Here is a 22,500-nt window from a genome sequence, read left to right on the forward strand (position 1 = left end):
AGCCACCATAATCTTCCTCCTCCTAATCCAGGAAAGCCTCAACGGCCTCTTCCAGCTCCACGATGTACCCTTTCAATTCTTTTCTCTGTTGTCTTTGGCGGTCAGGCAGTAGTACTGACTATATGTCTTTACAATTCTTTTCCATGTCTTTGGAAATGAGTCTGTTACTAAGAATTGATATCATTTGTCCATATACTGATCATTTCCCCTTTTCCAGGTGTATCACTGGCAGAGTGAGGGAGGGGGGAAGAAGTCGTCTGTGGATGACATGGTCCTCCTCTCCAAGATCACTGAGTCAGCCATTGCAGAGAACTTAAAGAAGAGATTTATGGAAGACAAGTAAGTTTGTGTGTTTTATATATAATTATATATAGATATAGATGTAGATGTAGTAGATGTAGATATAGATATAGATATATACATATACATAAATAATAAGTATATATATTTTTTTCTTTTGTTTTCTTTTTCTTTTTTTATAGGAATGTAATCTTATTCTGCCTTTGCTGAGAACTTAAAGTAGAAATTTGTTAAATAGAGGAACTTTTTTATTCAATAGTATTTTTTATTACAATTTGCACAAAAATCTTGCTCATTGAACTTTCTTTGGTGTGAAGTAATTGCTTGAAATATAAAGCAAATAGTGATTCATAGAAATCTAGATGGACATTAATCTCACATTATAACTATGAAGAACAGTAACTATAACGATACAGAATATTTTAGATTGTATGATGTGTGTTATGTTTAGATTTTCTGATATATTAATTGATTCATATCCACAGAAATAATTATCACTTCCCCAAATGCAAATATTTAATTCTTGTCTTTTCAGAATTTACACCTACATTGGGCCTGTGCTTGTTGCCGTGAACCCCTTCAAGCAGCTGCCATACTTTGGAGAACGTGAAATTGAGATGTATCAGGGTGCGGCACAGTATGAAGTTCCGCCTCACATATATTCTATTGCTGATACAATGTACCGGAATATGTTGATCGATTCCGATAGCCAGTGTGTCATCATAAGGTCAGTAGCAATTGGTCATTGACAGGTTAACAGTTAGTGTGGAATAGGCTGCTCATGTTATACTGTGTAGTCTGTGGCTGAAGATCTAGACTTTTGAGAGAGGTTAGGAATTCGAAGATGAAAAGTGAAATGAAATAGACAAGAGGATAGACTAGTAGAGTGTGAGTAAGTTACATACGCTGGATAGAAAGAGTAGTAAAAAAAAAATTAATATAATTGTTTTATAATATACTAGACAGTGAGATAACAGGTGGAAAATGGAAGTTCAGACAGAAATAATTTAGGCTTGTATGCAGCTTTCAATTATTATTAATTTGATTTTATGGCAGAATCCATGCTCTACCATTACTAAATTTTTCTGCTTTTCCAGCGGTGAATCTGGAGCAGGAAAAACCGTCTCTGCAAAATTTATAATGAACTATATAACTCGCATATCTGGAGGTGGACAGAGAGTCCAACAAGTTAAAGATATTATACTTGAGTCAAATCCTTTGCTAGAAGCCTTTGGAAACGCAAAGACAACAAGAAACAACAATTCCTCAAGATTTGTAAGTAATACAAAGTTTTAATATGTATGGAATCATATGGAACTAGATATTTTTGAAGTTTTCAATTATTGTCATTTAAGTTTTTTGCAAATGCATAGTACAAAGTGACAGCTTTTGACAATAAGAATAATACATTATATGGAATATACTTGCAGAATAATGTGGACTTTATTGTGCCTAAGATACATATGTAACAGACTTTCAATTTTCAGGGAAAATACATAGAAATTCAGTTTTCTAGTGGTGGTGAACCTCTCGGAGGAAAGATTTCAAATTTTCTGTTGGAAAAGTCTAGAGTTCACTCACTCAATGAGGGTGAGCGCAACTTCCACATCTTCTATCAGCTTTGTGCCGGAGCAACAGGTGACATGAAAAACAACTTGGGAATTTCAACACCGGATTATTTTTCCTACCTCAGCCAGAGTGGTGTGTATAAGGTGGATGGCACCAATGACGCACACGAATTCCAGGAGACACTCAGAGGTAAGGGCTGGTGTGGGGATGGGTTGCCTGGGGAAAGAAGTATTGTTTCCTTATAAATGCATTTTAGTTTATGTACATATAGTTGCTACATACAATTTCTAATGTAATTCATTTCCTCTACCAGCAATGTCTGTGATGGGAAGAAATATTGTTTTCTTATAAATGCGTTTTAGTTTATGTATATATAGTTGCTACATACAATTTCTAACGTAAGTCATTTCCTCTACCAGCAATGTCTGTGATGGGTATGGCGGAAGAGACGCAGATGGATATCCTGTCTGTCGTTGCGGCCATTCTGCACATGGGCAACCTCTCTTTCGTAGAACAGAATAATGCAGCCACAATTTCTGATGCAGCCTGTAAGAGCAGAAACATCTTCATTATTTCTGATGTAAAATCTTATATTGCCTTTATTGTACAATAGGAGAAAAAAAACACAAAACTTTGATTATTTTCTCTTTTGAAATATTTTGATTTTTAATGCCCACTTTTTGTTTTAAGTTCTGCAGTTCCCTGCCTACCTCTTGGGGATCGACGAGCAGAAGTTAGGCCAGAAGCTTACCAGCCGCGTGTTTGACAGCAAATGGGGAGGGAAGTCGGAGAGAGTTGACGTCACGCTCAATCTGGAACAGGCTCAGTTTGCTCGTGATGCTTGGTGTAAGGGACTCTATTCTAGGATGTTTGATTATATTGTTGAGGTAAGGAATTTTGATAGAGTACTTTTTGTATATATGTGGGCTCCATTTTTAGTTTAGTCAGTATTCAAAATATTGATGAATTTAGGAAGAAAACCCATGTAAGGTGATGTTTTGAACTGTAAAGGAAGTGAGGTGATAAGTAGTAGAGATAAGGGATAAGTTTTATGTGATTGTTACTATTTATTTGATTTTTAAAAATGAATCAGGGAGCTCATTGTAAATAAAGAACAAGTGACTATACGTGCATCAAGATTGAACTTCTTTTCAGACTGTCAATAAAGCCATGGTTACCGATGCCAACTTATTCAGCATTGGTATCCTCGACATTTATGGATTTGAAATATTTGGTCGCAATGGATTTGAGCAGTTTTGCATCAACTACGTGAACGAGAAACTGCAGCAGATTTTCATTGAGCTGACGCTGAAGAGTGAACAAGAAGAATACAAGGCTGAGGTATTGTGCTTCATATTGTACTTTGAAGGTTGTCAGTATTGACTGTGTATTTACTGACTTATATTTTATTTCTTTAGACATTTGCACTAAAAACTTAAGAATCATATGTTATAGAGCACTTGTATTTTATTCTTACAGGGTATTCAATGGAAGCCCATTGAATTTTTCAACAATAAGGTTGTGTGCGACCTCATTGAAAGCAAGAGACCACCTGGAATCATGTGCATCTTGGACGACACGTGTGCTACCATGAGTGCTGTTTCCGAGGGAGCTGATGATGAGTTCCGTAATAAGATGAGCTCACAGGTAAGACAGTAGCTTAGGAAGATGAAACTGTAATAACATTTCGTCAGCCAGAATTCATTCTTTTGGTAATTGTCTTTCTCTCTCTCTCTCTCTCTCTCTCTCTCTCTCTCTCTCTCTCTCTCTCTCTCTCTCTCTCTCTCTCTCTCTCTCTCTCTCTCTCTCTCTCTCTCTCTCTCACCCTGAGTCCCTCACTCTCTGCATCATGTAGTGTTTTTGTAAAGACATTTGTTGAGGTTTCACATTGGTTTTCTTGCGTTGTGTTTTTTGTTGTGTCTGTTGCCACAATACAAGTTTTTTGTTGCATTACAGGTCGGGAGTAATCCTCACTACCAGCCTTTCAACCACGGTTTCACCATTAAGCATTATGCAGGAAATGTCTCCTACCATGTTGAAAACTTCTGTGAGAAGAATAGAGATGTGCTTTTTACTGACATCATTGAGGTACGGTTTAGGTTTCTGCGTTATATGTTGTAAAAAATATTTGTTATCTGGAATAAGAGGAGTGGCTTATTTTTGCAAACTATTTGTCATGTTTATTATATGAATTGCTTTATTACTATTATGTTTTTAATATTTATATTGTTGCTTGAAATGATTTATGATTTGAAAAGATTTGAAATCAAACAAAATTAGAAGTGTATTGCAAATTTTCTAAGAAATAAACATTTAGCACAATCAGGTTTTGACTCAAGGGCTAAAGTCTTTCTCTTTGTTTTTATTGCAATTTTTAAAAATTATTTTCCACTTACAGGTCATGCAAGGAAGCACCAATACATTCATCCGCAGCCTCTTCCCTGACGTGCTTCAAAAGGGGTCAAAGACGCGGCCAACCACAGCAGGCACGAAGATCCGCACTCAGGCCAATGAGCTAGTCACAACACTGATGAAGTGTGTCCCTCACTACATTCGCTGCATCAAGCCCAATGAGACTAAGAAGCCGCATGACTGGGATGATCAGATGGTGAAGCATCAGGTAAGAAATTCTTATTTTGAATCTCCTAAAGTAGAACAGATATATTGTCTTTCTTTTCAAGTAGACTGTATAACATTTTTCTTCTTCTCTTTGCCTTTGTTTTCATAATCTTCCTAGAGTCATGTCCTTTTTCCCCCCTTTTTTTTTTAGGTTGAATATTTGGGTTTGAAAGAGAACATCAAAGTCAAGAGAGCAGGATTCGCATACCGCCGTCCCTACCAGAAGTTCCTGCACAGGTACGCCATCTTGACCAAGGAGACGTGGCCAGCTTGGTATGGAGAGCCCACAGAAGGCATAAATGTCATAATGCGCAGCGTTAACATGGATCCTGCACAGTACCAGATTGGCCGAAGTAAAATATTTGTGAAGGTAAGTGATTACTATTTTGGTGTGTGCTTTCAGTGAATAATTTTTCAGTCTTTTTGCATTGCAGTGTAAGAATTGCTCAGACTTGGATATATAACTTTTAATTGTGTTAGGGTCTGGTATCCCCTTTTCATTGGTGCTTCAAATAATTACTGAATTTTATTATCTTATTATTCTTAATTTTAGGAATAGAGTTATGATGATTGGATGAAGAGGATTAGATTCATTTATTTAATTTAATTCATTTTTATGTGTCACTAACATATACAATCCATCCAAAGGACCCTGAGTCACTCTACATGTTAGAAGAATCAAGAGAGCGCAAGTTTGACCACTATGCAAGAGTCATCCAGAAGGCATTCAAAAAATACTTCAGGTACTCTTGATTTTGCAATTGTTTCTGCCAAAGTTGAAAGATTCCTGTTATGAAATACATATAATCTACATATTCTGTCTATGTAATTGCTGAATGCTGTACTTGTGTGAAAAGATAAATTGTGTACATTGTATAACTGACATTGGATAGAATCTGTGGTATATTTTTTTTAATAAGATTGAAGGTCTTAAATTGCATGATTTGTATGCTGCACGCTATTTTCTAATTGATATTGCACTTTGATGATTGATGAATACAGAATTATTGAATAACTTGGTCCTCTTTCTATAGTAAGCAGAGGTACCTAAAGGAAAAAATGGCAGCTAGTGATCTTCTAGTGAACAGGAAGGAACGTCGCCGGAATTCCTTGAACAGAAACTTCTACGGAGATTATATTGGTGTCGAGTACAAACCAGGCCTGACAGCACTGATTCCAAGGAGAGATAAGGTGACAGCATTTGTTGCATTTCATAGTCTTATGGGTCATGAGAAATTCATTTAAACTGAGCTCGATCGTCCATTTTGAAAATGTCTGAAAGTGGACATTTTACAAAATCCAGGAAATTAAGTTTGTTATAAGGTGCTATTTGTTGCAAGATATATGCAGTGGACTTTTGTTACTGTTATTGCTTTGGTGAAAAAGGTTGATCTGTTTTTTTCCATATCCAGTGATCTATTAAGTATGGAAAAAGGAAAGACAAAGAATCTTGAACTTCTTTTCTGGGTATTTCAGGTGGAGTTTGCGCTGACAGTTGACAAATTTGACCGTAGATTTAAGAAGACCAAAAGAGATCTCATCCTGACCAAATCCCACCTGTACCTGATTGGGCGAATGCAGGTCAAGAAAGGGCCAGAGAAAGGTCAGATCAAAGACGTAATCAAGAGGAAAATTGACTTGGAAAATATCTCTCAAGTAAGCCAAAAGATGCAAATTGTTTTAGCTTCCTTGATGATATGGTGGATATAGTTGTCATGCTTTTGAAGTTCATTTATTGTTTGGGCATCCAAATATTCTCTGTCCTCTCTGTCTTCTCTTCTCTTCTCTTCTCTCTGATGTTAGTAGTAGACTTGTTTATCAAAAATGTCAGTGAAAGTTGATCAGGCATAGTTGTTTTTCTTCTTCTTTTCTTGATTTTAGACCATTGCAATCTTTCCTCTAGGCTACTCTGTCCACATACCAAGATGACCTGGTTCTGATCCACGTCCGGAATGACTATGAGTCATTGCTGGAAATACGCTTCAAGACGGAATTTCTGATGGTCCTTAACAACAAATTAAAAGAAAGACATAACAGAGAGCTGCCTCTAAACTTCATTAACAGGTATGTATTGTCATTATATGTTTCATTTCTTGCTTTTAAAGACTGAAAAAAATAGCTACCAAAAAAAGTGTATGAAGGGTGACTGGGAAATGGTAATTTCATAAAGTTAGAGGGATTGATTAATGTGACTACAATATTAGTGTGTGAAATTATGCATTCTTTTTCTTGCTTTGCTCATCAAGCATGATATGGTTACTAAAGATATGATACACACATTTTACAGTAGTGGAAGCCTCATACAAATGTAACCTTTCAGACTGTTTCCTCACAAAGTGTTACTGTCTTATCTTACTGATGTTTTTCTAAGAATGTATTATCATATATAGATTACTGTTTTGATGCTGCTCGTAGCTGTCAGTCAGTTTGTCATATCCTGTTTTACAGTTATTGAGAATTGATAAGATGAACTGTGAATGAAATTACATCATGACCTTCAAAAGAAATTTAGTTCTTTTCATCTTTCATAGATAAACTTATTATTATATTACTACTACTACTACTAACTTCTAACTACTACTACTACTACTACTACTACTATTTTTATTACTGTTATAATACTTAATTTTCATAAAATCCTTTTTAGCTTTGACTTCCGAGTGAAGAAAACTGGATGGGGTGGTGGAGGGACAAGGCGAGTAAGATTCACAGATGGAACCACAGACGAACCCCTATTCGCATCTTCTGGTTCTACGCTGTCTGTCAAGATTGCACATGGTCTATCTTCCACTTCAAGTGAGTGATGTTTCATATACTCTAGTGTTTAGTGTGTGTGTTTAGTGTGTGTGTTTAGTGTGTGTGTTTGTGTGTTTGTGTGTGTGTTTGTGTGTGTTTAGTGTGTGTTTGTGTGTGTTTGTGTGTGTGTGTGTGTGTTTGTGTGTGTGTGTGTGTGTGTGTGTGTGTGTGTGTGTGTGTGTGTGTGTGTGTGTGTGTGTGTGTGTGTGTGTGTGTGTGTGTGTGTGTGTGTGTGTTGGCCTGGCTATGTCTATATTTTTGTTTGATTTATAATGATATACTTTATTTTGACATTCAGTAAACACCACTCCTCAGTCATCTATATTTGACTTTTGCCTTTATCTTTACCATGAAATGACCTTTGTAAAAGTTTACAGTTGAAAGGAAAAGTGAAAAAATGGAGCACAATCAAATAAATTTGTTTTTCCTCCTATTTTACATAGGATTCTGTCCAATTTGCAGGTATGACATTATTTTTGAAAACTGTATAAAGATGTAATACAGCTCTGCATGTAGGACACAAAGATATCAAGACTTGTATTTGTGTAATTGATGCCATTTGTATGTTAGATTGATGCCTTTAATTGAGAATACCAGTATGTTAGATTGCTTCTCTCAGTAGCTCCAAACACTTCTACTTGGGTGTTCTCTTACTGTAGATTTTTAAAGGAGTCCTTGATTGCTAAAGTAAAAACTGGTAGTTTTTTTTAGTGTCATACATCATTTGTTTTCAAAAATCTAATAATTATAGGTTATGAAAGATGTATAACCATAGTATTCTCTCTCTCCTCTAGGGCCTGGTATATATGTGATAACTCCGGATATAAGAATTCTTGCCAATGAGATGAAATCACCCAAGAGTAATAATGTCCCTGGCTCAAAAGGAAACCTGCAGCCACCTGCTAGGAATTTTGTACACAGGAGCCCCGGTGGAAGTCCCCTTCCAAGGCCCTCAGGACCGGCCCCAAAACCCCCCGGCTTAGCAGCAGTTTCCCCAAGACCCCGAGGGCCAGCAGGACCACAATTTCGCCCCCCAAGTGCTCAGCCAGTGACAAGTCCTGGATTCCCACGTCCTCCTGTAGCAAGAATGCCACTGAATCCTGGAGGAGGACCGCCTGCCTTTAGATTGCCTGGAATGGGTAGTCCTCCAATTCAAGCTATGCAGCCGCCGCCTCCACCACCTAGCGATCCTTGTCCAGACAATCAGCCAAGCATCGGGAATGGAAGCTCGCGTAGTGTGAATAGACCCCCAGCAAGTCTACCCGCAAAACCACCTATTAATAGACCCAAGCCTACAGTACCTCAAGTCAGGGCACTCTATGGGTAATAACAATATTGTGATTTTCTTTCTTTCTTCAATAATTGTTATTTGTTGTTGGCAGTTCATTTATTAGTACTGAGTACAGTGTTGCTCCACACTAATGTTTGTTTTGTCAGATTGCCAGACTGATTATTTACCCTCTTCCTTGAATTTTCAGATTTTTCTTCTTTTATTTACTCATTATTGCAAACAGTGTTATATTTATCTATTTTGTAAATCAGTTCAGAGGGCATCTCTACACTCCTGGTCTCAAGGGTTGAAGTTTTAATTTACAGCTTTTATATTTTTCCATATTTATTTTGTACCGACTATATCCAGGCAGTTAAACATTTTTTGCACTCTGCGCATTCAGAATAGAACTTTGATATATGTATCATTGGGTGATTTTTATTTTCAGATATGATGCAAGTGATATAGATGAGCTGACATTTAATGAAGGAGATATTATGGTGTTAGTACAAGAAGGTAAGTCAATATACATTTTTCTTGGCAGTTTTATATTCATGAAATAGTGAATCTTTTTTTTTTAAGAGAAAGCAGTTTTGACACAATGGCTACAATTGACATCTGATGGAATATGCCAGTGAGCCTGAATTCCAGTTGGCAGCATGACATGCCATGACAGTAGAGGCTGCTCTCAGTTCTATGTGCTGTAAAGGCATGTAGTATTATTGCTTCAAAGGCATTAGGTTTGTGAGCTCCAGCCTTCCAAACACCATGCTTTTTTATAAATTTATTGGACAAACATCATTTAGAAAGAAGAGTAGTAAATGCATTTTTCAGTGACAATTGTATATTCAACATAAAGAAAGCCTTTGTAATACTGTTTCACTGTTTTCTGAGTGAGATGAAAATCCAAATGAGACTTTGTGAGAAAGAAAAAGTTTCCAGTGGAGTACAGCCGTGCAGAAGCCAGTGGCAAGCCATGTCCCAGATTTTAAAGGAAGAAAAAAATATATTTCATGCTAAGGTCACAATAGAATGGAAACTTAAAATAACTTGGTATGAAACGGTCACAGTGGTGGGGAGACACCATTTGTTTTCCTGTTTCTGTAACTATCGGGTGTTTCATTTCATCGTTGTACTAACCCTGTTTGTGTTTCTCGTACTATTTAGTTTTTGTTTCATCTTTGTACCAACTGTATTGCAAGTATTTGTTTATGTTTTAGTAGTGTATTAATATGAATATTCCTTAAATCCTCTTTCTCTTTCGCAGATAAGTCTGGATGGTGGACGTGCAGGTTTCGTGGTCAAGAAGGGTTTTGCCCAGCTAATTACCTTGAGAAAATGTAAATTCTTTGATTGTGGTAAATAATATAGAAAAATAATAATCTGTATATTTGTATCGATTCATTTTATATTGTGGAGTCATTCTCTAGTATCTCAATATTTTGCTGGAGTTTAGAGGAGAAATAGTTTTAAAATTAAAAGTTCAGCTTATATTTATACCTCATAATGTTAAAAGGCATTAGAGAGAGAAATGATTGATATAAAATTAGAAGAAAAGTAGCTAGCAATATTAACTTATTTGGATATTGTAAAGATAAAAGTATTTTGGTCCTAGAAGAAAATAAATGTCAGTGCTCATCATGTACTTTATATTTTATTATATTTTGTATCGTATCTGTGTATGTATGTGTGCGCATTCATCTGTGTGTTTGCGCACGAGTGAATGCATGATGTGGGTGAGTGTTTAAACAGATCACCTTTCTGATGGTTTGAACAGCTAGCAAAACAGTTTATTCTTAAAGGAATAATTTTATACAGTTCTGCTGAATTCCTGGTATATAAAACATTTTCCTGTGGCATTTCATACTTTGATGTGTTCGAGATTAATGGGAGGATATTATAGACTATATTTTAATAAAATATGGTTTATTTTGTACAGGATCAGGAGTTGAATCAGAACAGTTATTTGTTAAAATTGCTTTGAAAAGTAATAAGTGTATGGCTATTATATATGGTCCAAGTAATCTTCATTACATATACCTGTAAATATTATCCGTTTCAACCGATAAGGGTAAAGATGTATATTCTTTTTAATATACTCTTCATTCTGTTTGTGTAAATAATAACTACAGCATGACAAATGGTTTTTGAACTTTTCTTTATTGCATAATAACTTGTATCAGGTTTGCCTCTATTTGTTTTGTTAAAAATGTGTGATGTTATGATCAAAGCAGCATTGATTTGATCTCTATGTATAATGTTTTCTCAGCCACATGAAACCTATTATTCAGCAGTAATGAAAATCAATAATGCAATTTGTTTCGTCAGCAGAATTGTATTTGTATGTAATGTCATTATTAATAAATTCCATTTCTCATATTAGCTATATATCAGTGTATGCTTAAAGAAAAGATAGGAAAAGATTGTAAATATGTCTGTATATTCATTTTTATAAGTATTTAACATAGAAATATACTGTATAGGTGGTATACCAACCTTCATTTAGTGAATGGACTATACAGCAGTGAAGATTTCTTGCTACTAATGATTGACTTTTCTGTTTTGTTTGCTCCTCCATAGTGCTAAGGAAGAAATAAATATGCCAAAGAAAAGATATGAGTAACCAATATTTAACAAGTCATCTTTGGAAGTGCTTAATGAAATGATGGATGGACATTTGTAAATTATACACCTATCTAGTCTTCAATAAAATTTCATGTTTGAAGTAAATCCAAGTTGTATAATTATCCTTACTTAAACTTCATTGCACATCCCTTTTGCTTTCCCTTTTAGAACTTCATATATTTCTTAAATATTTCTTAAAAGTAAATCCGTAATATCTTCTAGTCATTGGGTATGGATATTTCTAAGGCTCTAACAATCACTTTTCTTCCAGTGAATAAACCTTGAGAGCATTTTATGTCACTTTCCCATCATGCAGCCTTGTTTGGTGGGAAATAACAATACCACTTGTCATTATGGACTGATAATGAAGGAAGGAGATGATTAACTTAATATTTGCTCCATGTTTGATATAAAGTATCCTGCGTGGTCAAGAACAAGCAATGAATACCAGTGGTTGAAAGCTCATTCATCCTCTAATTCATCGAAAGAATTCTAGCCATGATATCTGTAATGTTCATTTCTAAACATTTTAAAAGGCTTGCTGCAAGAAAGAAATGACTTGTGCAAGTATTGCATGACAATGCTCTATCTTCATACCTTGTATTTTTTGGAATTTCATTATTGCACAAGTTAATATACAAGTAAATATCACCACCATTGGTAGATTTTCTTCTTCACTAGCTCAGCTTGGAGCTAAAACATCTATCCTTCAGATCACACAAGTCTAGTATGTATGGCTCCACAAAGCAAGCAGGAGCACAGGCCCTGTCTGTTCTAAAGTTATTAATCATTTCACCTTTATGAGCAAAATGTTGAATGTACAAACTGTACTGTAAAGTTTTATTTCTCTGGCCGCTCCTTACAGTGAGAACCCAATAATCTTGGTCTCTAACATGAGATGTTCTGATAAGGATTAAAGTTCTTTTTAGACTTCATAGTGATGTCCCACAAAAAAATCCTCTGTTCTTTACACAACAGCTTGTGAGACATTATCTTGCTAGTGCATTATGCAATCCATAAATAAAATGTGATGTGAAAAGTGTCTTGAGAATCACTGTCTAAATCATCACTCTACTGATGATAACATACCAGAGATAAGTGTGTGAAACAGAAAGTAAGGAGAAACATTCCATCTCATGAAATATTCAAAATAAGGTAACACTGTAAAAAGCAAGGCTGTCTAAAGGAATGGATCAAATACCACTATCTCAATAAAACTTCCTCTGTGCTGAGTAAATGACAATCTCCATGCAGATATAGACATCATGGATGCAGCTAGACCAGGCCAAAGGATACAGAATCTGTTTAACATATCAAGAGAAATGGACGTCTAGAAAGATCAGAAAATAATGATGACTACAAAGAAAAGAGAGTCATCACAAGAACTAAGAACAAATACCATCAAAATTAGGAACAAAAAGAAATAAATACCACACTAAATATCCCAATAGCATGAATAGCATTATGAAGCTCTACTTAAGACCTATTTTTCTTCTTTTTTTATGATGGGAGGAAAGGGCATCAGTCATAAAACATGGGATAAAAAAGAACGAGTGGTTTATTCTTAAATATAAATTGAAACACTGGTAAAATTGTGTCTGGTGACATGTCTTTCATTAAAGTTATGAAAACTGTCATCAAAAAGGGTTCCACTTCTTTCTTGCTGGTGGCAGAGATGCACTTTTCACTAAGAGGTTGTAATAAAAATGAAATATTTACCATATTTTCAGCTTCATTCTAAAATCACTGTAGGTACAAAGTTAGTATATCCTAGCCTAGAAAAGAACAAGGCAAATTATACTTATATTTGTGACAGAGTCTTGAAATACGAGCTCCTAAAACTTATTAACTTCGAGAGGGAACTTCCATTCAAAACTGAAAAATTGGACATTTTGTAACTGGCTGAAACTCTGGCTTATGAGGTCACTTTTGACTTGCTGTCTGAAGGTTGGCTATCTCGTCCATCCACCTGCAATGGTTGGCATTCACACTAGCCTAAGTTGATATTAATGGGATCACACCACTTGGAATATTTCATTGCTGAAACCATGTCTGAAATTAATGGATAATGCTTACACATAGCAATTAATGGAACACAGGTTTCCAGTCTATGTTACTTTCACAAACATATTGGTAAACTGGAAAAATAACACCCAAGAACTATAGATATTACACAACATATACAACAACTATTTCACCTGAAATCAAGTATGAGACTCCCTGGTCAGACCATAAGTGTAAATGTAAAATCAAGGGATAAAGAATGAATAAAAAAAAAAAAAAACCCTTCCTACAATTCCAAAAGCTGATATACAGGTACTAACAAACCACATTTCCGCCTACCCTATGAGCGAGATCTGAACAACCGTAAAAGGCCAAGTGATTTCAATGTTGAAGTTCCTGTAACTTCGACCAGGGAGGGATGAGGACAACAATTGGCCAATTTTCAAATTAATTTAGAAGAACTCCTTGGAACTCACAAGGGCTTGAAATTGACTGCATTGTAAGGAAAAGAAGAAGTAAAAAAAAAATAAATAGAAAAAAAGACAGAGAGCAGGAAAGACCTACCCATCCTATGTATCTCTTGCCAAGTTACTAATACCTCAACATCGTTTCCTTGGCCTAATATGTGCACCATCTCTGCTTCTGGCAGTCACAAACATTTTTTCCCCGGCTGTTGTCTGCTGGGCTTCAATACATCTTTAAAAATTGGAAAGTTGTGAAGAAAAAAAATATGATCATAAAACTAAAAATTGCACAAATTCTGCATATGCCACAATTTTGGGGGAAAAAAACTATATATATCTGAAGAGAATGTGAATAATACACAAAGATAAAAACAAAAAACAAAAACAAAGGTGGGTTACATAATAAGATTGGTGGGAACTACCATTTTCACCCGTCATGCAATATAAAGTCACGATGCACCCAAGTATGTCTCAAACTCGCAAGAACAAAAGAGGCGTCGGAACATCCCCTCACACATGTATGAACACTGCTCTTTCATGACGCCATTTCTTGCTAGAACCTTTTCTTTTCTTCTCCGACATCACTATTGTTTTCCCCGTTTCAAGTAAACTCACACTATGCACAAAATCCTTTTGTCCATTTAACATAGAGAATCATCTTTAGTATAAGAAACAATTAAAAACAAGAATACCCCAGCAATCTCTCCTCTTTCCTTCCTTTTTCCCCTTCTCTTCTGAAGCGTTTTCCGAGCTGCAATTATTATCCATATTCTCAGTTTTCCTTAACAGCACTTTTTGCGTCCTACCCTTATTTCCATTCAGTTCTTCAATAAGTCTGTCCCATTCACATCAACTTAACAGTTCACCACACATCTCAGTCTTAACTGCCTTCTACTACTTGCGCAGATCCAAAACAAAAACACTTCCATCAGATGCCGAAGCTCCCACTTTGTCTCCTCGAGAATTCCAGCACACTTCAAAGATTCCACCTGTGCCTTTGTAGCTGTGAACCAGCTGCCCAGTCTGAAAAACAAAAAAAAAAAGAGAAAAAAATATGTGAAATTAGATTCTCTTACAGAAAAAGTTCATAAATGAGAAATCTCAAAAGATGCCCTCCCTCAAAAAAGAAAAAAAGAAAGAAAGAAAAGAAAAGAAAAGAAAAGAAAAGAAAAGAAAAGAAAAAAAAATCAATCAAGTTTTAGCAATAAGTATTCCAACAAACCTATCATTGAATAAAAGAGCCACAGAAAAGGAACACATTTAAAACAACTGCATCACTCACCTGCGTAGACCAAATATGGACACATTTGTCGAAGCTTCCAGATGCTAAGAATTTGCCATCTGGAGAGAAGGCCACAGAATATACAGGTTCTGAGTGTTTTGTCAGGGTATGTATACAGGCACCACGCTCTACATCCCATAGTCGAACCGTAGAGTCAAATGACGCACTGAAATGTAGAGCACAATAGATGTTCACTTAAGACTAGATTCATTATAATTTATACCTAATTTCCTTTCCAAAGATACTGTAAAACTAAAAAAATATACATATATTAACTAATATATATCATAGTCTCTTTCACAATATGACTGAATACCATACCGTACCTAGCAAGAATAAGATTCATATTTGCGTTACTCGTTCCTGGACCGGTCGGCGACCACTTGATAGTGTAAATTTCTTTACTGTGAGCCTGCAGGTCGTGTACACAAGTGTCTTGCCGCATCGACCAGATCTGTGTTGGTTAAAGTGGGACCATTACACAACAATCACCATGCATTGCCAAACAGGACCTCAGAAAAAAGAAGAAGAAGAAGAAGAAGAAGAAGTAAAAAAATATAAATAAATAAATGAGTTATGAGAATATCATGAGCAATAGCAGCCTGAAGAGACATCTAATTTTCACAGAGATTGAAGAAGGGAGCCCCCTTTACCTTTAGAGTCATATCATCTGAACAGGATGCCAGAAGATTCCCCTGTGGATCCCACTTGATGGCATTAACTTCATTTGTATGCCCTTGGAATGATTTGATAGGTCTGTTCTCGCCCAGCTGACACACGTGGATGCACTGGTCAGTTGAACAACTTGCAAAGGAATTGTTGCTCTGCCAGTCCACGTCAAGAGCTGGAGCTGAATGGAAGGCAAATTGTTGTGTACAGTGCCCTGAGGAAGCGTCCCAAATGATAGTGGTCTGCGGGTGAAGAGAAATGCAATCAGTCAAAAGACAAGTACTCTAGCGACACTGGTATCTGTTCTACAGTTACTTGGCCATTAGATGACCTGTGACAATAGTTTCTTTTAATGATTCCTCTTCTCAAAGCATTACAATTATCTTGTACGCAGTTGGTAACACACCTTCAGCACATCAAAGCTTCTACAGATCTTTCAGAACTTACCTTATCTACACCTGCACTTAAAATATAGTTGCCCTTCTTATTCCACTTTAGCGCGAAGATGGGTCCTTTATGTTGACCGAGAGTCGATGCTAACCGTCCATCTGTCATCCAGATTCTTGCATAGCCGTCATATGATCCAGTTGCTAAGAGATTTCCATCACACTAAAAAACAAAAGATATTTTCCTGAAAAACTTTATTACTAATATCAGATTATCTTAATGACTCAGCAAATAGCTATTTCAGGTAAACTCATTCTTTGTCCATCTGAAATACATGCATGTATGCATGAAGCAAATGCACACACTTAAATAAACATACTGTATATATAATCATGTAACTGAAACTTTATAAACATAAATTTATTCCTTATTCATTACTTCCTGAACCACATGTCACAAACTAAAAAGAATCCTTACACAGCTCCATCAAACAGCATATTCAAAAAGCTCAGGAGTCAAACTTACATTCCAATCAAGAGAGGTAACATCCTTATTGCTGGGAACTTCAGTGCCTCCTTTCTGAATACAGTGACGGAGGACAAGCTGATTGGCAGAAGAATTATTATCGTTCATGTTCCAAATGCGTGCCGTGCTGTCTCCTGATCTGAAATGGAAAACAATTCCATGACATTTCATTTCCCATTAATAAAAAATGATAGAAGAGCATATATCACTCATAAACTTAGGTATTATATTACAAATATTTCTAACCCTTTCCCTTACAAGTTCAGTCATATTATGGGGGCAGAGTCAAACTACTTCATAAAATGAGAAAAACCATAAAAAAAAAATACAAATAGTACAAACCCTGATGCCAAGAGGTCTGTGGTCGGATTCCAGGCACAAATGAAGACTTCGGATTCATGGCCTCTCAATATTGTTGCCTTGTTGAGGGGGATCTCTACACTGTTGTCAACGTCCATGTTTTCTCCCGTGGTCCCTGAATTAGAAGTAGTTCATCAAAATGGATAGTACAGTTAGCAATGTCAGAAAAGTACTTCTGTAAATCTTTACATTATTCAAGGATAAGAAGTCATAAAAGTGAAGATTTCCCCCATACATACAAGAAAATTATCAGAGGTCTAGCTCTATAACAACTAAACAAAAAACCTGCTTATCTCTGAACTCCATCAAAGGAAAAAACAACAACAAAGCCACAATAAACCTGAAACACTACTTACCTTCATCCCCATTTGTGCTTGGAATTTCTGTTTTGACTACGGCTTTTTGCTGCTGGTTTTGCTGTTGTCTTGAGGCAACAACATCTGGCATCACCGCGTCAATGAGGGAGAGGCTGTCAATGAGTCTCTCGGAGCCATCCTGTTGTAACGACAGATTACGATTCACTACTGTGTACCATTAAACACAAGAACATTATGAACCCCAGGGACTTGGAATTTGAAATGCATTAGGAAGCGCTCTTGTAAATCAAGTTTAGAGCTACATATCTACATAAATTTAATACTACTGTTGAATATAATAATGACAATTAAAATAGCAAGGAAAAAAAAAAAAAAAAAAAAAAAAAAAAAAACATAAATGCATAGGTAAATAAATAATCATGAACACCAAAACTACCGTTAGCAGGACCGAGATATGGACAAGAAATATCAGAGCATCAAGGAAGGTCCAGCTCATGACAAACATTTGTACTCACCTCCCCTATACTAATTTCTGCCTCTGTGTATTGTAATCCCTTCTGTATTATACTGAGGAGAGCTGCGGGCGGAACCAGTGCGCCATTGATATTTGACTGTGATATGTGAGACTCGATACCAAATACGTATGCTGCATGATAGAATCCTGTGGGTCAGAAAGAACACATTAAGGTCAAGAGGGTGATGCACGTAATACCTCACACAATAAAGCACACCTAGATAATGGACATGCCGCATTTAGTTTGATCTTTCTATAAGACATTTTTAAAAGCAACTGTGTCATACAAATCTTCAGTAGGACCAGGCAGGGGAAAAAAAAAAGAAAAATCCTTTCTCTCTCTCATATACAACCTTACTGTATGCCTCCTAGAGAGACAAGCAGCATAGTTTCAACTTTTGATGAACATACCTGACTCCTGTAGGTATCTATATACCAGGAAATTCACTTCGTCACTTGTAAAACTCATTGTGGAATCTGCAAACAATAAGCAAAATTTTAGTAACACAATCTTTTAACCCACTTACGACGAGTGTCCTACATGTGAGACACCCAGAAAAAAAATTGCCGGGCGTCCAGCTAGTGTGATGCTGTATCAGGGCTCGCACTCCGACTCGGCGGCAGGCGGCGGCCAGCACGCGGGCAGAGTTCGGGCCAGTCCCGCGCACCGATTTTGGAGCCGCCCTGAAACTTTTAATTTCGCCTTCAAAATATCGGCGTTAGTGTGTTAAGTAATCAAAAATTCATTACCATACACAGACCCCAGCCTCAAAAAGGAGGAAAAAGAAAAAGACAAAATAAAATACAAATGATAATGATAATGATAATAATAATAATAATAAAATTAACATTAACATATCATTATTATTATCATAACACCATGAAGTTAGGCCTACATGTGTTCCTCTATGGCTGACTCCTGGTTTACACAAGTAATGGCTGTTCATCTTATCAGTTCCCTGAACTATGTGATTCACCAAGATTACTTGTTTTGATAAGAATTTCCACAAAGTAAATAATTCTATGTGGCTAATCAGTTGCTTTATCTTTCTTCCCAAAACCTATTTTTTGCGTGTGTGTGCTTGGTAATCAATTTCTTTAGTTAAACTGTACATGGAACTGGTAGACTCATAAAATTCAAAAGGCATATCATCAGAAACACTTTCATCACACAGGAAAAACAAGTTAATTACCCCATGCAATCTAGATGATATGGTCATTGTGTTAAAAAAAAGGTTCGAGGGGCAGGTGACGTGACCACACAGTCTTGGAAAAATTTGGCTGCAGGCCAGGGGCTGGATTCACTAACATACGATCGTAATGCATTTACCAGCGGTCATTTACCATTGCATTTACCAGTCATGGCAAAGCGGGATTCATGAAGAAATGGTAATTTGGATATGCTGAGTCACAATCGTAAATTGACTCATTGTAATGGTAGCCAACAGAGGGCTCTGGTAAAGCAATTCAACCAATCAGCGAGCGCTATACATAATCTTTTAGGTTCCTTCGGCCAATCATGTAACATGTAAACAGAACTAATCACAGCGTGATTATTTAAATAATCGTCTAAGCTAAAACACTATTTAAACACATGTAGAAAAAATATACATATCTATTTGATTATATCCATCATGTGGGATATATATTTACTGTATAGATAGGAACTAATACAAATACTGTTATATTAATATATTATTGTTTACCTCAAACCAAAGAGACAGTCCAAACAATTAATTTATTTATACATTTTTCATCGTTGTTAAACAAAGAACCAAACCAAAATTCTTATTCGTCGCCGTCTATCGACAAAGGAAATATTTAAAGTTTATTCTTGCCCATGTAATTTGCAGTTTGTCGTCAAAATGCCGACAGATACAGACATTGCTCTACTCGTTTAGCATTGGTATTGCCAGTTTATATATCAGCAAGGTAGTTTTTTTCCATAGCATTTGTAATAATTATGTCAGAGAAGAATTCTTCATGAGTTCACTTATCTATTGGCTCCATGCATTCTAGTACAATGTAGGCCTGTAATTTTACGAGAATTTATGTGGATTTTATTCTTGCTAGTTTCATATGAAATTTGCATTTCTTTGCCATGTCCACATTGTGACATCTGTTTGCCATCATATCAGGTGTAAAACAAACCCAAAACTTTGCTTAGATATTGATTTTTTGACGAGATAACACGTGATGACATCGTCTTCCCTGAAGTTACCAGTGCTCTGACCGCTGGTAAAATTGACCATGGTAACTCCAATGGCAAGTTGTTAGTGAATACCACTGCTGTCTGGTTACCATGGTAACTATAGTTACCAGGGATTTTACCATCGTAAGTGCATTAGTGAATCCGGGCCCAGGATGACCGTAACTTGCTGTCATACGAATTTCGCCTCTGAGTGCACAAAGGTCTTGGAGGATGATTCAACTCAGGGGCATTAAGGAAGGGGCTCTTGCATTATTCCTATCAGTAAACAAGTGTGAAATGCGCCCTCTGTGAGCCATGGCTGGAAGAGCGCCGGCTCCGGGAAGGACACTATTTCCAAGCCCTAGATCCTCTTCCTGCCTCCTGTGACCCATGTTGTATTACAGAAACTTTAATATAACAAAAATATTTTAAAAATTACATGCATAATAAAATGTTCCTTATTGTTATAATTATTCCACTGAGTTAAGGTTTTTAGATAAAGAGTGACACCATATGCGCACCATATTCCTAGCCTCTGTGATCGGCGGCCGCAAGTTGTATTATGTAAAATTGAAAATTAAAAAAAGAAAAAAGAAAAGAAAGAAAGAAAAAAAAAAGGAAATAAGAAAGTAAGAAAGAAAAGAAAGAGAAGAAAATAGAAAAGAAAAAAAAGAGAGAGAGAAAAAAAAGCTATTTACTACATACATATGATACAGAGTCTGTGCAAGGAAAATATGTAATTACCATCTGGATACTGCAAATCAAAAGACAAATATGGACATTGGAAATTGACGATAAGGCTAAATAAGTTTTCACAAAATAACTTCTAAAAAGGGGAGGCACAGAGTCTTGTCACCGCTCATGGGTGTTCGTGCGTACCTGGCCTAAGCGCCGCACGCTATGTGCTTGTTTAGCCCTGGCTCATGGAGAAATAGCCTCTTCTTAAGGCCGTGTCACACTAGCACTTTTACCGTCAATTTTTTGACAATTTTATAGCTCTTGATTTGACTATGCTTGGCTGAAAAAGTTGACGGAAAGGTTTTCAGACGGAAACGATCATTATCGTCTGACTGGAAAATCGACAATTCGCTCAAAAATGGAGAAAATTTCAGAAAATTGTAAAAAAATTGACAGAAAAAGTGCTAGTGTGGCAGCACCTTTAGCCTCATTACTTTAAAAACTTAACGCACATAGAATGGGGTAATTTTCCATGGGTACTCTAAGCTGTCAGATGAAGATGGTCAACGGGCAGCAAACATGGACACTTAATGTTTGTACAAAAAGTTAATATCAGATTATTTCTAAAAACAAATAACATTAAAAAATTAACCACTTGCCGCCGGGGATGGTACGTGTGTACATGCCATGGTCACTGTTTGTTTAATTTAGTAATGGTTTTTATATACAGATGGCTCCGCAAGCACTAAGTCACCAATGAGCCAATTATGAGAAGTACCTGTCTCACCTGTTTACCAGTTTCTTGATTTTCAATAATATTTTCTAGTATTTAATACTGCTCTTAAGAATGTCAATAACAATACTGTAATTATATGGTTTATATATATATATATATATATATATATATATATATATATATATATATATATATATATATATATATATATATATATATAAGAAAAAGAACGTTTTCCCACTATTTCAAAGAAAGGTGAGGTCATAAGATCTACTAATCGACTCCTTCGTGGTTAGCACTGGCAGAGCCAAGTATATACAGAAACATTTAACAAGCTCTGTCTCGCTGCGCATACAGAGGTGAAGACCATTTCCCCAGGGGTGTTGGAGGGCAGAGCTCCCCATTAATCCTCCATTTGGGCATTGCCGAAAGTGCACATGCAGTCACAACAACTGAAAATGTTGCATAAATTTTGTGGCATGGAGTTGGCGACTTAACCTCTGTCAAGTGCATCCATACAATAAATTACTAATATATATATGTATATGTATATATAATTACTTTGTGCTAAAATAAATATGTTACTATCATTTATACTTTGTGTTTTAGCAAAGGAAAATAAATCTAGTCCAATTATATTCAACAAAACAGAGCCAGATCTCTCTCCTTATTTGTGTAAATTACCCGAGGTCTACAGAGGCTATTTCGTCAAAATATATATGCAGCGGCGATTTCTTTGCTTTTCTGGAAGTACTAAACATGGAGGCCAGTGCACTGTTGGGATTTTTCTCAATCATAAATCTTTTGATTTACCGCGGCAATGCCCTCATTCTTTATTCTGCTTGGCACAGTTCTATCCCGGATTATTAGCAACCCTCATCCTAATGCCATCATAACATGGTATAGGAAAAATTACAATACATTTGCAAATTCCTTCACACAGGACACTCCAAAACAACGTCCCAGCAAGTAATGAATATGTATATTTCATCGGCCTTTTAACACGCAAGACAGACCCCACGCAACGCCACACAGACCAACCCAGGCAAGTTTTAGGGAAACGTCAAGTGCCATCCCTCCGAATAGGCCTACAGGGCTGGGTAGGCCTAGAGAGCAGTGGCCAACTCCTGCGAACTATTGGCAGAAGAGCTGGCCATCCCGGATTAACGTCCCGGAAAGGAGAGGCTTGAGAGG

At 36.3% G+C, this 22,500-nt stretch overlaps 2 protein-coding genes across 9 annotated transcripts in view; one reads left to right on the plus strand and one right to left on the minus strand.

The window, feature by feature from the left end:
* LOC113811431 (unconventional myosin-Ie) overlaps positions 1 to 11,284 on the plus strand; it is a 156,842-nt gene extending 145,558 nt beyond the window's left edge. For all 6 annotated transcript variants that reach the window (XM_070116580.1, XM_070116578.1, XM_070116579.1 and 3 more), the window contains 19 exons: positions 218 to 339; positions 836 to 1,027; positions 1,398 to 1,575; positions 1,788 to 2,058; positions 2,289 to 2,417; positions 2,560 to 2,756; positions 3,025 to 3,210; positions 3,349 to 3,516; positions 3,826 to 3,957; positions 4,268 to 4,489; positions 4,640 to 4,858; positions 5,137 to 5,231; positions 5,523 to 5,679; positions 5,965 to 6,144; positions 6,392 to 6,552; positions 7,136 to 7,284; positions 8,079 to 8,607; positions 9,003 to 9,070; positions 9,822 to 11,284. In XM_070116580.1, the coding sequence (XP_069972681.1) occupies positions 218 to 339; positions 836 to 1,027; positions 1,398 to 1,575; positions 1,788 to 2,058; positions 2,289 to 2,417; positions 2,560 to 2,756; positions 3,025 to 3,210; positions 3,349 to 3,516; positions 3,826 to 3,957; positions 4,268 to 4,489; positions 4,640 to 4,858; positions 5,137 to 5,231; positions 5,523 to 5,679; positions 5,965 to 6,144; positions 6,392 to 6,552; positions 7,136 to 7,284; positions 8,079 to 8,607; positions 9,003 to 9,070; positions 9,822 to 9,898 (3,432 nt within the window). In that variant the 3' untranslated portion in view covers positions 9,899 to 11,284. The remainder of the gene's footprint in view (positions 1 to 217; positions 340 to 835; positions 1,028 to 1,397; positions 1,576 to 1,787; positions 2,059 to 2,288; positions 2,418 to 2,559; positions 2,757 to 3,024; positions 3,211 to 3,348; positions 3,517 to 3,825; positions 3,958 to 4,267; positions 4,490 to 4,639; positions 4,859 to 5,136; positions 5,232 to 5,522; positions 5,680 to 5,964; positions 6,145 to 6,391; positions 6,553 to 7,135; positions 7,285 to 8,078; positions 8,608 to 9,002; positions 9,071 to 9,821) is intronic.
* Positions 10,464 to 22,500, minus strand: part of ebi (transducin beta like ebi) — a 12,549-nt gene continuing 512 nt past the window's right edge. For 2 of the 3 annotated variants that reach the window (XM_070116585.1, XM_070116586.1), the window contains exons 2-11: positions 18,113 to 18,178; positions 17,703 to 17,848; positions 17,227 to 17,365; positions 16,853 to 16,985; positions 16,511 to 16,649; positions 16,046 to 16,207; positions 15,583 to 15,840; positions 15,256 to 15,383; positions 14,930 to 15,095; positions 10,464 to 14,670 (exon numbers count right to left, since the gene is read on the minus strand). In XM_070116585.1, the coding sequence (XP_069972686.1) occupies positions 14,542 to 14,670; positions 14,930 to 15,095; positions 15,256 to 15,383; positions 15,583 to 15,840; positions 16,046 to 16,207; positions 16,511 to 16,649; positions 16,853 to 16,985; positions 17,227 to 17,365; positions 17,703 to 17,848; positions 18,113 to 18,170 (1,458 nt within the window). In that variant the 5' untranslated portion in view covers positions 18,171 to 18,178 and the 3' untranslated portion in view covers positions 10,464 to 14,541. Of the gene's footprint in view, positions 14,671 to 14,929; positions 15,096 to 15,255; positions 15,384 to 15,582; positions 15,841 to 16,045; positions 16,208 to 16,510; positions 16,650 to 16,852; positions 16,986 to 17,226; positions 17,366 to 17,702; positions 17,849 to 18,112; positions 18,179 to 18,597; positions 18,621 to 22,500 lie in introns of those variants that run through there. The other variant, XM_027363169.2, reaches the window with a different exon arrangement.

This window comes from Penaeus vannamei, chromosome 39 (assembly GCF_042767895.1).
Source record: "Penaeus vannamei isolate JL-2024 chromosome 39, ASM4276789v1, whole genome shotgun sequence".
NCBI lineage: Eukaryota > Metazoa > Arthropoda > Malacostraca > Decapoda > Penaeidae > Penaeus > Penaeus vannamei.